The 13,891-nt window shown below is 36.4% G+C and overlaps 1 protein-coding gene and 1 long non-coding RNA gene across 2 annotated transcripts in view; one reads left to right on the top strand and one right to left on the bottom strand.

Annotated features, from left to right (window-relative positions):
- LOC111406041 (transcription factor RF2b) overlaps positions 1–4,434 on the bottom strand; it is a 5,504-nt gene extending 1,070 nt beyond the window's left edge. The window contains exons 1-3 of the mRNA XM_023035221.1: positions 3,704–4,434; positions 2,438–2,570; positions 134–218 (exon numbers count right to left, since the gene is read on the bottom strand). Of these exons, the coding sequence (XP_022890989.1) occupies positions 134–218; positions 2,438–2,570; positions 3,704–4,158 (673 nt within the window). The 5' untranslated portion in view covers positions 4,159–4,434. The remainder of the gene's footprint in view (positions 1–133; positions 219–2,437; positions 2,571–3,703) is intronic.
- LOC111406042 lies at positions 238–2,417 on the top strand. The gene is made up of 3 exons (XR_002704920.1): positions 238–1,475; positions 1,568–2,238; positions 2,334–2,417. It is a non-coding gene; the product is annotated as an uncharacterized LOC111406042 (long non-coding RNA).
- Positions 4,435–13,891: the final 9,457 nt, after the last annotated feature.

The raw sequence follows: 13,891 nt of genomic DNA, 5'->3' as shown, positions 1-13,891 counted from the left end.
GGGGGGGGGGGGGGGGGGGGGGGGGGGGGGGGGGGTTGTTCTTTACAGCATCCAAATTTTAGAGACGGGGAATCAAAATCAATTGTTCAATTATTTAACAATCTAATGTAACAATAAACCAATTTTCACTTACCATCACGCATTTGAGCTTGTTGCTCCATGGCCTGCAACCGAAGATGAAGCCCAGTGTTCTCATTACTCAGCCCTGTTGTATCTCTCTGCAAAGGAAAGCAACATTTAAAGTAAGAAAGCATTGTTAAAGGAAACAAATCTAGAAGGAAAATAACTTCCAACTTTTCTATGGCAAGGATATGCCAGGTAACATACAATAGAATTGTCATACACTGAGAAAGGCTTTGTATTTTTTGAATGACAAAGCTTTTAGAAATTATAAGCTGTTGGGACCCGAAACGTGGTCAAAAAGTGGATAAGTCATGCAATGAACTGTGTGGTTAAAAATGAAGTTTGGCATCTTTTAATCTACAAAAAGCTTTGTCAAAAAGGGACTAAACATGTAGAGTCAGCCACATGAATCCTTTTTGGCTACTCCATTCGCTTCAGAATTTGGAAGAAATTATGGTGTGCAATTCTTTTTTCAGTGAAGATCCTCCTTCCCTTATCTTTATAGTTCTCTAGTTAAACATAACAAATTTATAGGGTAGAAGATACTTTGGGCTCAGGGAGTTTCTTCTTATATTTCTTTTCTTTCTGCTTAAACAACCAATCCTCTGTTTTGGTTTCATTGAATCTTTTTTATCAACTTCGAAAACAAACCGGAATTCCATCTTGACATGACAATCAGTTGCAACTCTTTTGCTGATTCATTAATGACATGTAGTTGTTGAACATCTAGCCTGCACCTAGTGCAAACCTTTTGAAAGAAAAACAAGTGCATTGTGCATAAATTTGCACCCAAGTAGAAGGGTTGATTTTCTGAGGCAGCAGGACATGAAACAGGACTATGATCAAGGGAGTCGTACAGGAGGGTCATTTAACCCTTAGACTAAAACAATAAATTGCTTGTAGACAGCATAGCTATGAGAGCTCTACTATTTGTGTTTTCCTTGGCACTGTAACTGAATCTCACTATCAAGTATCAATCAAAGTATTAAAAAAATAATAATAATCTAACTAAAAGTAAAAGAGGCAATTGTGAATTACTGTTCACAAGCCAAATTTGTGGTCTAAGCCACTTTGAATTGAGCCAGATTAATTGAGCTGCTTGGAAGTCAGTGGGTTTTCATATGGGAACTTTTCATCTTCTAAAAAAGATAAGCATCCTTTTTCATTTCTCTTTCTAATATTCACCAAAGGCTTCGCTTTTTCCTCTTTCTTTCTAGATTTGAAAATAGTTCTAAAAATCTATGAAGAATTGAGCACAAATTTTGGGAATCTGTTTTCTTTTCTGGCTAAGCTTCAAATTCAGTACAATTTGTGGGAATCTGTTCTCTTTTTTGGCTAAGCTTCAAATTCCGGTGATTTGTTCTCTATGTGTATCTACAGTTCATTTTCTCCATTTTCTCCTTCATTAAGCATGAGTAAAAGTGTGACTTCTTGAAAGTTTCAGATCTAATTCTGAGCACAAATAGAGAGGAACCCAAAAAGGTAAAATTAAGAAAAGAGGAGAAAATTATTTTTACAAATTTATAAGTTTTCAAATGGAATAAGGCATGCTGAGTTTTAATTGAGCACTTCATTTGAAGTTTCACCCGTTAATTTTCTGTCCTTTTTTTTTATTGCATGCATTGGAATTTTTCAGAGTATTCTTTCTGGGTTTTGTTAAAGATGAAGATTCACAATGACCTCGGTGTTTGCTTTCTCCTTTTAAACATTTTATGGGAAGTTTGTCAATTTCACATAATTTCTTTTTACACTGCTTTTATTGTTGAGCGTGTACAAAAGAAAAATTAATCCATGAATGCTATTTAGATCATGGTACTAGCTCAAAGGAATGGCTTGAAACAGATATAGTTTCTTGAAGTTTGGGTCCTATAGAATGGAAATTCACTGGATGTAAAATTGGGTTTAATTTATCCACTTTCAAGCACCCCTATATTATTGTGCAGATGCAATGAATTTGGAATATTATGTATCGAGCATAATGATATTTCCTTTGAATCTGTTAGGCGAGTTCACACTGTGTTTTTCTAAGTGGTGGTTTAGATCTCTCCCAAGCTGAGAATGTGGAGGAACTTATATCAGCTAAATCAATGGCTGCTGTAGATACAACATTGGCAGGTTACAATATAATGAGATAACTAGTAATAATAATAAGTGTTGACTGTTCCTAAATGACTTGAATATGGATGTAACTCAAATATCTGAATTTGCAGAACCATTTCCATCTGATGCACAATAACATAAGAACATGTTCTCTGATTGGCTAAAGCACAGAGCTGAAGTCTACAAACTGAAAGACAAGTTCTTGAAGAAATACCTGAAACAGTGTCAATTGAGCAGAAAGAGTGGTTGCTTCAGTTTGCAGAGTTTGGACTTTTCTCTCAAGTTCAGACATATAATGGGCTTTTCTCTCTTTTGATCGAGCAGCAGATTGTCGATTGGCCAAGATCCTATATATTCATTTAGAAACATAAATTTATTAAAGAAAGGGAAAACCCAAACTTGTGTACAGTCAACTATTACATAAATTTCTTCTAGTCCAACTTTGAGCATGCTAAAACAACAAATAGGGACACAAAGGTGTTTCCTTCCATATGCCCAACTCTTCTCAGACATTTTGAGAAAGACTGCACTTGGTCAAAGCCAAACCAAAAGTTTTCATGGTGCAGTGGCATATTGAGTTCACAGATAAATGCAGAAATAAAATATATAGTAGCCAGATATATCCAACCTACCTTCTAATAGAATTATCATAGCTTTTTTAGACATTTAAAATATATAGGAAAAAAAAAATAGATTACATAGGAAAAGTTAAGTTATCCACAATAAGCTAAGCCTTATTCCAGATAAACTGCAATTTGGCTTATTTTGTTCGACCCCTGCCTCTTATAAAACTCCAAGGAAATCAAATTTTTAGGAATAAAATATTTTCAGAAATAGATGAATGTTAGGCGTGGCCTTCAAAGCTTGATCACCTCCTCTTATATACAATATTAGATTTGAGGGTTTGACTCAGATTTTTGGGTTGAATGATTCATAAAAGTGACTGCATTATTGCTCTTGATTAACTATTTGTGTTGATTCTTGCCACGGAAGCTTTTAGATCCAATGATTTTGACGATGAAGTAAGGTCCTGTTCATGCTTCCATTAAATTGACACATATATCACTTTACAAACCAATCAAAGCAAAACCAAGGCCATCATTCTTTTATCGAAAAATCTAAAGTAAAAATGAAAAACCCCCCACCCTTTTGAAGAATATATGCTTAAGATAATTGAACATACAACAATAATCAGTCGACTTGAGTTGAGAAAGCTCTACATTCCCAAGGAAAGATCCATTTCAAGATCTCTTCAATCCCATAGAGGCATGATCCATATGCGGCGTACAACAATTAAATGAACAATATTTTCGACTTTTATTATGCTTAAGACTGTCCATTTCAAGATCTCTCCAGTCCCACAACTAAATGCAAAGAAATTCATTAACATCGACATCAAGAATTCAAATCGGGAATAGAATTGTACATAAAACCCATAAATCAGTATGCAAAACAGATTTGCAAAATATAAAAAGGCTACCTTTTGGCACGTTTAGGATCAAGATTCCATAACTCAGCAAGCTTATCAGGAGCCATTGCTTTCTTAGCTTCAATACTGCTCTCACCAGAAAAAAGACTCGAATCCATCGAATTACTATGCCTGTGCCTATGCCTAGCTATACCACCATTTCCACTACTCTTCTCCCCATCGCCGCCGCCTTCCGTCGCTATACCACCACTAAAACCACCAGCATTGTCGAAAACATTTTCTCCCATTCCAGATCCGCCACCAGCACTTAGTTTCTCAATGTCCATGTAGGTAGAAAACAAATCGTCCTCCGATCCCATCTCCTCAAAGCTTCCAGCCCGCGGGTCGAACGTGTCCGACCCTAGATCCAGGTCCTCCGGGAGCCGGAAGTTCATCTCTGAATGTGCCCTCCGGTGGTGGGCTGGCCTCATTGGTCCTGAAAAATGCTTAGAATTTGGATCTTGCATTTTGTTCCCCAAAAAAACACTGCACTAATCCGTATATAACAGAACACTCGAACCGTTTTTGTTACAGTAGTTAACTTTTTGTGCAAAATACGAAGAGTGAATATCAGTAGGAGTAAACTTTCACTTTTCTTGTGTTCTTGGAACGGGTTGACGAGAAAAGTGCGTGCTTTTACTGGGTGAGATTCGGTTGAAAGTGTCGTTCCCGTGGACTTTCGAGGGAGTCTATCTTATCATTTCACAGTGTGGGGTTGCCTATGGGACGGGGCCGTGATAAGGACAAATCAAAGGATGTTTGAAAGTAAATTAATGTTATGTGCGCAAATAGGCAATGACTGGTCAAGCGTTCGATGCATTGTCGCTTTAGAAAGATTATCATAAATTTAAGACAAATAGTAGTTTCTAAAATGTTTTAGGGTTAGCTCGCTATCACGGTCCTGTATCTGTGTAGGTGTTGTACATTCTTTTTGACATCCCACTAACAAACGTGGGATTTGTAATTATTTTAATCATGAACTCCACTTTAAGAGCCTGTTTGCGAGTGATTTTGATAATTGATTTTTTGACCATTAGGAGAAAAGTAAGGTCCATTCGTGAGAGAAGAAATCAAATATGACGGACAGGAATAGTGAAATAACGGTCAAAAAATTAATTTTTTAGGTGAAAAATCGCTCCCAAACAGGCCCTTTGTATGTGAGAAAATTGTCAATAATGATATCAAAGTGCTGTACTTGTAGTATAATTCATAACGTGAATTATTGGTACTAAAACATCGATTTAGATGATATTAATGCTGCATCGTTTAATTAAATTTTTTACATAGCATCACGTAAATTGGTGTTATAATACTAGTTGTGTTAGATATCATTATTTTTATTTGTATCATCCAAAGAATAAACTACTTGATGACTTTATGTCATCGTTATTTGCTTGTAACTTATTACTAAAACTCTGTTTATAGGTTCAATGTTGTGATTATATTTCTCTTGTTCACCTTTTTGTGATTTAAATGTTGTGTGTTTACATAGTTTTTCATGAATGCATTTAAACTGATGGGCAATCGTGATTTATAGTCAAAATTGGATGATAGACTTGAAATGTGGCCAATTTTGGATGCAAAAGTCACCATTTAAAAAAATAATAATAATAATAATAAAAATAAAACTCACTCACACACACAGAGTAAAAATAGCCAATTTATTTATATGCTTAAGATTTTCTAATGCACAATATTGATGTAGAAATCTAGAGAACGAGCTTGTTTGGGAGCGATTTTTTCCTTTAAAAAATTGATTTTTTGATCGTTATTTCACTATTTCAACCGTCATATTTGACTTCTTCTCTCACAAGTGAACCCCCACTTTTCTCCTAACAGTCAAAAAATCAATTCTCAAAATCAATCCTAAACAGGCTCATAATACCTTTTTAGAAAAATTTTGTAAGTGCAACATCACTTTAACGAATTAATAATACATACTAGAGCTAAACACAAGATCTATCCAATGTGGAGATCTAGATTACAAATAGGCAACTTACCTAAGCCCTATTTGATGGGCATTATTTGGCCAAAATAATGTTTTGAATGGTAATTTTTAGGAGAATCTATAGTTAAAAAGTAGAAAAAATTTGAATTTACATGCAAAATATTTTATTGTGTGAATATATAATTAAAAATAAGTACGTAAAAAAAGAGTTTTCGTATAATAATTGTCAAATAAGGGCTAAAACGTGATTTTATTATTACTATTATTAATTAATTTATTATTTATTTATTTTATTTGAGATCTAGAAATTTCAATTGGAAACTATGAATTTGTTAGCTCGAATTGGATAAGTATAAATGGAAATCTCGTGTTCGCGTTGTGAAAATATTAAGGGTTTGTTTAAGTCCCATTTGTTGGGAAAATAGATTTTATAATAATGATTTTATTGAAAAATGTATAGTAAAAGAGTATGAAATTTTTTTAAACTTATATGTAAAATTATTTTATTAAGAGAATGTATAGATGAAAAAGATTTTGTAGAAATGAGTTTTTAAATAATGTTATTAAAACAGGAACTGAATCTACTTGTGATTTGACATTTGTGATAAATTCATTTAAAATTCAAGAATTCTTCCATTTATATCAACTACCTAGTTAATGCTAACTCCCAAATTTCACAAAATATGCCGTGTCAACAAGTGGTCATAAAATTTGAGGTTTGGGAATGAGATTTGTCAATCAACATTACGTTTGTAATGAAGTGTTAAGTTGTCAGCAAAGTCTCGAATTGCTCAGGATGTTTATTCCCTTTAATCCATTATTTACGAAATATAGACTCAATTCTAGGTTTAATGTACACAAAATTTTGAATTTCTTAAAAGTTAGTGATGAGTGTGTTTTACACGTTTATCTCGAATTTTAAATATGCTTAATATTGATGGATGAAGCTGGTTTAACTTAATATAGTGTATAAATTACTTTTATAGGTTAAACCTTAAATATGAAGATGATTGATGCAAAAATTAATAAAAATATAAAATTTGAATATAAAATGACCAAAAGAGACAAAATGAGGAACCATGTGCCGAGCATGAAAGGAAATTGGTGCATAAGTTTTGTTATATGAATAGGGGTGATAAAATGATCGAGTAGCTCGTTGGCTCATCAACTTAGCTTGTCAAAGCTTGGCCCATGAGCAACTCAGGTACAAGCTGAGAAAGGTGCTCACGAGCATAAAGTTTACAAGTCGTGGGCTCATCAAAAAAGTGACCAAACATCGTTTGGTAAATTTAAAAATTAAAAAAATCTTGAGCTCTTGGGGCAGAGCACGAGCTGAGCGAGCTTGAGCTTGGCTCGTCACTTTAACAAGCCGAGCTCGTGGGTACAAGCTTGCTCGCCCCATTGTCATCTTTATATATAGATCTTCACAAAACAAATAATATATCATTGGAAAGATAGGAAATCAAGCAAGCTAAAGATTTGACTTGCTTATTGTTGATACACTAAAAGTGCGGTCCAAATCAAATATCCCAAAGAGTGAAGCCCAATTGGGGAATCTAAGATAAAGGTCCAAACAGGATTATTGATGAATGCAGTGGAAGCTCACGAACACGGTAACATCATCGTCCAAGTTTGCAAGACGCTCAGAATCTGAGCGAATAGAATACCTTACGATCACCCAGAGCGATGACCCCATTCTCGCTCAAACCTTCGAATCGCCCAGGATCTTAGCAAGCATAAAATATTATAGTTATCCAGAATAGCAGTTATTGAAACAGTTATTGAGTGATCTTATCACATTCCATGATTCAAGGAGCCCAGTTGAAGGCGGTTGAACGACAAATAGTAATGGCAATAGTTAGGGATGGCAGTTCCACGACAAGTTAGCCACCATAAATAAAGTGGGTAGTTATACAGCAATCAAGCAATTTTCATACGGTTTGTCACGAAGAAGTTATCAAAGGAATATAAAAGGAAGAAAAGACATAGAGAAAAAAGGACCCTGAATCAAATACTCTCAAATAGAGAATATGTAATTTCGATTTCTTAGTTTAAACTTAAACATTTCTTTTAGTACTCGTGTGCTTGCGCCCCTTGGAGGCATTCTGTTTATTTCCAATTGTAAATCATCGCCAATAAAACACCCATTATTAGGACTTCGTCTCAAGAGGTTTGTTCCTTACACAATTGTCTGATCCCTTTTTTAATTGTTAGCTACTACTCGCGCGAAACAATTTGGCACGCCCAGTGGGACCATGGCGTTTGGTGTTGAAGATACAAACGGTGAAACAATATGCCTCACAAATCTGATAAGGAAGCAGCAAGTCAGGAAGGAGTCCAGTCTGTAATCAAGCGATATGAGGAGCGGCAAAGCTCTCCACGAACAGAGGGACAGAGTCAAAGCAGTTACAGTCGTTACGAACCAATGACAGAGTTGAGTCCTCGAATCATGCGTACATTACTTGGAGAACTCACACGGGATGTCGTTGAACAGGTAAATCTACGAAATGTTCATAATATGGAAAGATTTACTCAGAATGGGAATGCACATTATGACAATATGGCCAAACAACTGAATATATTAAATGAAATAATGAATAAGTTAGTAGACCAAATTTGTCAGCCAGTTGTGCCTATTGCAAATCACTTTCAAACTAGGACAATCGTGGGACATAATTCCCCAGTCCTAAGTCTAAATCAAGGGATAGAACCACCTTTTGGTCCACATACTTCAAACCAGGGGATGGTGGTACATCTAACTTGGGGGGTAACCTAAATATAAGAGATAATGTCCTAAATAATGGACAGAATACCCCACGTATCAATGATGGAATAAATATTCAGGCTAATGGTAACATGGCCCAAATCATGGCAACTTTGTTGCCAACCAAGGACCAAACATCAAGCCTCAGGCAAATCAACCGATCAACCAACCTGTACGAATTTCATATGACCTTAACGTCATGTTCAGAAATCAAATTATGGAAATAGTACATGATCAAATGGCTTTTGGGGTACGTCCTGTCATTAGGCCGACTTTTACAAAGTCATACCCTGATTGGGTAGACCAAGCATATCCATGGTTTCGAGGGTATAAAGTGCCAAAATTCTCATTATTTATCGAGTTATGAGAGGTGTCTACTCTAGAACACATAGGGCGATTCACACTGCAAAGTGGTGAAGTAACCGACTACCAAAAAATGAGATTGTTCCCTAGTTCATTAACAGGAGTAACTTTCTCTTAGTTCATCAATTTGCCAGCAAACTCTGTTCAAATATAACAACAATTGGAGTAATTGTTCCATACTCAGTTTTATAAGATTGAGTCTGAAGTTACTTTCACCGATTTGGCGAATCTACGTCAAATGCCAAACGAATGGGCAGAAGGTTTCCTTCAAAGGTTCAAGACAGCAAGAAGTAAATGTTTTGTACTTTTACCCGAAAAGGAGTTTGTTAAAATCGCTCAAAGTTGTCTAAACTTTGATTTGAAAAAGAAATTCCAAGACAGGAAATTTTCTGATCTTTTCCAATTGAGCGCAAATGTGATTAGGTATGAATGATTAATAAGAGAAGAAGAGCAAATGAAAAATTCTAGCAAGGCGACTTATTATAGAGACCCAAATTTTGATGTTCATACCATTAAAGACGAATATTACAATCAAACCGAAATGTGTTTGGCCGAATTAATCAAAAGAGACGTGTATACTTGTCCTATAATGGCTAAGCCTAGATCGTCGAGTAAAGATGAGCCTATAAAAGATGAAAACAAGAAGGCTAGAACGTTCTTGTTCGATGTAACCAAAGCTGACCTTATATTTGATAAACTATATAAAGATAAGCAGATAAAGCTGAGCGATAAACATAAGTTGCCAAGCCCTCAACAAATCAAGGGTAAAAAAGATTGTAAGTGGCATAATGCATGGTCGCATTTGACTAACAACTGTTTGATTTTTCGCCATGTGTTATAGGACGCCATTGAATCAGGACGAATTACTTTCGAGAATAAGAAGAAGATGGCAGTGGACGAAAACCATTTTCCACAGCCACTTGGGGTGAACATGGTGACGACTGGTTTCAAAAACAAATTGCCAAAATTCAAGTTGGTTATAGATGACGGAGAAGAGGACCCTGGGCCACACCCCAGTGTCTTTAAACGTATCAAAGGGAAGGAGCCTGAAAAGGACAAAGACGTCCTATGTGAAAAATGTAAAAGAAAAGTGAATGCAAATATAGAGAAACCAGGGATATGGCAGCATTACCATCGTCCTAGTTTTTTCACAAACGCTCAGTTGGTAGAGGGCGAGGTATATCATTCTATAGGGGACCGCCTTTCAAGAGGCAGTTCAAGTCAATAAATAATGGGAGAACATTCAGGCCACAACCTCGCCAACCAAATGTATGACATTCGTTCCAGTATAATGCAGGAAGGGTGATACCCTTCAACGAGATGACTAGAACCCAACAAAGGCGTTTTCAACGAAATTATGGATGAATGATGAGGTAACAATAGGGAGTGCCACGTCCTAAGGCGCCTAAACTACTTGAGGTGGCCAATCAAAATGTTCTCGAAGATAGTGAGGAGACCGGTAGAGGTGAGTCGATGGAAGAATTGTCAGAGAGTTCTTCTGGGAGATCGAAGTTTGAGCGAGGCAGAAGGGATGGAGAAGATCCAGATCAGCCCCTTACTATTCAGTTCGGTACGTTACCTCCCGTCATGGCTAATAACTATTTACTAGCCAATGAGTTCAAGAACAAAAAGAAAGAAGAAGAAGAAGAAGAAGAGGGGGAGGATAACGAGGAAGAAGCATATGTGCTGGAATGTGAAGAAGACCAAACTTCTAGAGGGGCCTACAATGGTGAAGAGGATGATGGTATGACAAACATCGAAGAGAAAATTGATCTGGAAGTAGAAAGAAGAAAGAGAGGAGTATCGTACAACACTCTGTTGAAGGAACTACATCGAGAGGGAGTTCGTGAAGTGAACTTGTCGGGGGAACCATCTGGGCGTTCTTTCGATTATTACGTGCTGTACGGAACGCCCAAGAGGAAAAAGAGAGTACCTCGCTCTGAAAAGTATGGATCACCTCCAAGAATAATGCCTCCTCCCACAGGTTGGGTAATCGAAGAAGAAGCATTAGAAAACAATAAAAAGGAAATTCAGGAAGCGGAAGCTCAGTGCGACATACTGCACATTGACTTATCACAAAAGGATAATTCAACAGAGAACAAGCAGGAAGTGAAAATAGATGCTGCTGAAAAGGTTATTTTTAAGAGGCCAGGCATGAAGTTAACTAAACACTTGAGACCATTGTACGTTAAGTCTTTAGTTAATGAAATACTTGTGGCGAAAGTACTTATCGATAATGGAGCAGCTATAAACACCATTCCATCTAGGATGATGAGAAAGTTTGCAAAGACAGAAAGTGATGTGATTCCAACAGAAGTCATCCTTATAAGTTTCAATGGAGGAGCAACTTCAACTAAAGGGGTTATGCCATTGGACATAACTGTAGGGACAACTACTAGGACCACGGTATTCTTCATAATAGATGGTCCTACTAGTTACAATGTGTTATTAGGAAGGGATTGGATACACGAAAGTCGCTGCATACCTTCATCGCTCCATCAATGCCTGGTTTTCTGGAATGACAAGGGTGAAGCAGAAGTGGTACAAGCAGATCATAGACCTTTTGTCACAGAAGTAAATTCAGTGGAAAGATTCATGTATGAAGGAAATTACGGACCTGTCAGAGTGGTCCAAGATGGAGAAGAAACTCAAATTATTGCACAAAGCGAGGAGTCGTTTTCGATAGATGCACTCACTGAAATGTTCAGTCAAATGAGGCCAAACATAATGGCCCTGGAAGAGCCAGTAATTGGCAAAAAAGTAATCAAGGAGTTTTAAATGAGTTGTAAGCAACGAAGGCAAATGGGCGATGTTCAGGCCTTCAAAGCCAAATTAATGACTTCCAATACAGAATGTAAAGACAAGACGAAAGAAGAAGCAGCCTTGAAAGCATTAGGATACAAATTGGCAGTGTTCGAGTTAGAACAAAGTATTGGCCGAAAAGTCAACAAGGTGGATTGTTTAGAAGAAGAAGTGCCTATAAGGGATTGAACGATGAAGTAATGAGGATCACCAAGCCTGGATACGCTAAAGTACAAGACCCTCTGATTAAAGTAAATATTGGCAATGAAGGTGAAGATCGCCCAATATTCGTCAGCCAGATGCTCGATCAAGAGGTTAGTGATAAATTAATCGCTTTGTTAAAGGAATATAAGGATTATTTTGCTTGGGAATATGAACATATGCCTGGTTTAGATACAGATTTGGTGGAACATAGATTGCCAACTAAGCCAAATTTTAAACCTCATAAGCAATCTCCTAGGCGTTTTGCTTCTAATGTACTTCCTGAAATTAAGAAAGAAATAGAGCGATTATTAAAAGCAGGCTTTATTAGAACAGCCAGATATGTAGAGTGGTTGTCCAATATCATGCTAGTACTAAAAAAGAATGGTAAATTAAGGGTGTGCATAGACTTTAGAAACTTAAACAAAGCCACACCCAAAGATGAATATCCAATGCCTACAGTAGATTCTTTAGTAGACTCGACTGCCGGACATGTAATATATTTCTTCATGGATGGGTATTCAGGATACAATCAAATTTATATAGTTGAGGAAGATATATACAAAACTACTTTTAGGTGCCCTGGATCTCTAGGATGTTTTGAATGGGTAGTTATACCTTTCGACCTAAAAAGTGCAAGAGCAACTTATCAAAGGGCAATGAACTCGATTTTTCACGATATGATAGGCAAGTTTGTTGAGGTGTATGTAGATGATATAGTGGTCAAATTCATTAAAGAAGAGGACCATTTTGAACAATTGAGATGTTCATTTGAGCGAATGAAGCAATATAAACTAAAATTGAATCACTTGAAATGTGCATTTGGCGTTAATACAGGAAACTTCCTTGATTTCTTAGTACACAAAAAGGGGATTGAACTTGATAAAAATAATGCGAAGGCCGTTTTAGAGGCCAAACCACCTAACAATAACAAAGAATTGCAGAGGTTCCTAGGCCAAGTAAATTTTTTAAGACGCTTTATTTCTAATTGTACAGGGTGAACTAAAGCTTTTTCGCCACTTTTAAAGCTGAAAAATCAAGACGAATTCGTCTGGAAAGAAGAGCATCAAAAGGCTTTTGAAAGTCTAAAGATATATTTATCAAGTCCACCAGTGTTAGTGTCACCAATCCAATGACGGCCAATGAAAGTGTATATATCGACTGAACAAGAATCAATAGCTGGAATGGTCGCGCAAGAAGACCAATTTGGTGAAGAAAAGGCGATTTACTACTTGAATAGACGGTTAACAAAATGTGAATGTAATTACTCTGTCATTGAAAAATTATGTCTTGCATTGTATTTCACGTGTACGAAATTAAGGGCTTATTTACGACCCTTAACCGTTTATTTGATTTCTAGAGTAAATTTGGTTAAGTATATGTTCTCTCGCCCTATTTTACACCAGATGGTAGGCCTTTGGATGTTAGCATTATCAGAATTCGAAATACAATACATACCCCAAAAGGCAATCAAAAATCAGGCTTTGGCTAACTGGCCGATCATCCATGCCTTGACATGCTTGAAGAAATTGAATTAGAAATCAATTTTTTCGAATTAAAACCTTGGGTTTTATATTTCGACGGGTCGAAAACCTCTAAAGGTGTAGGAGTAGGAGTAGCACTGATAAATCCCTTAGGGATTTGTTACAAGTTCGCATTCACTTTGGATAGGATGTGCACCAACAATCAAGCCGAATATGAAGCTTTAATCGTGGGCTTAGAATTAATGATAAATATGGAAGTAAAGAATGTGATAGTTAGAGGCGATTCTCAATTAGTAATTCACCAATTGATCGGTGATTTTAAGCGTCAAAATGATTCCATTATAAGTCAATATGAAATCGCCCAAGAGTTGTTGGAAGAATTCGACCAAGTAGAGTTTCAATGTGTTAATAGGATGTATAATGACATAGCAAATGAGTTGGCCCAGATGGCCTCAGGGTATTCCAACGTTTTAAATTGGAAATCTACTTATGAATACGGAGTAATATTGCCCGTAGTCTAAAGAAGGGCAAGAAGGATTGAAATTCATTGCATACAAGATGGAGATGTAATTGATTGGAGGGCAGAGATTAAAAGGTTCCTTAAAGAACCTAATAAAGGAGGTAGTAAAAAAATGAAG

This window comes from Olea europaea, chromosome 12 (assembly GCF_002742605.1).
Source record: "Olea europaea var. sylvestris chromosome 12, O_europaea_v1, whole genome shotgun sequence".
Lineage (NCBI taxonomy): Eukaryota > Viridiplantae > Streptophyta > Magnoliopsida > Lamiales > Oleaceae > Olea > Olea europaea.
This window is presented reverse-complemented; position numbering and strand designations above follow the sequence as displayed.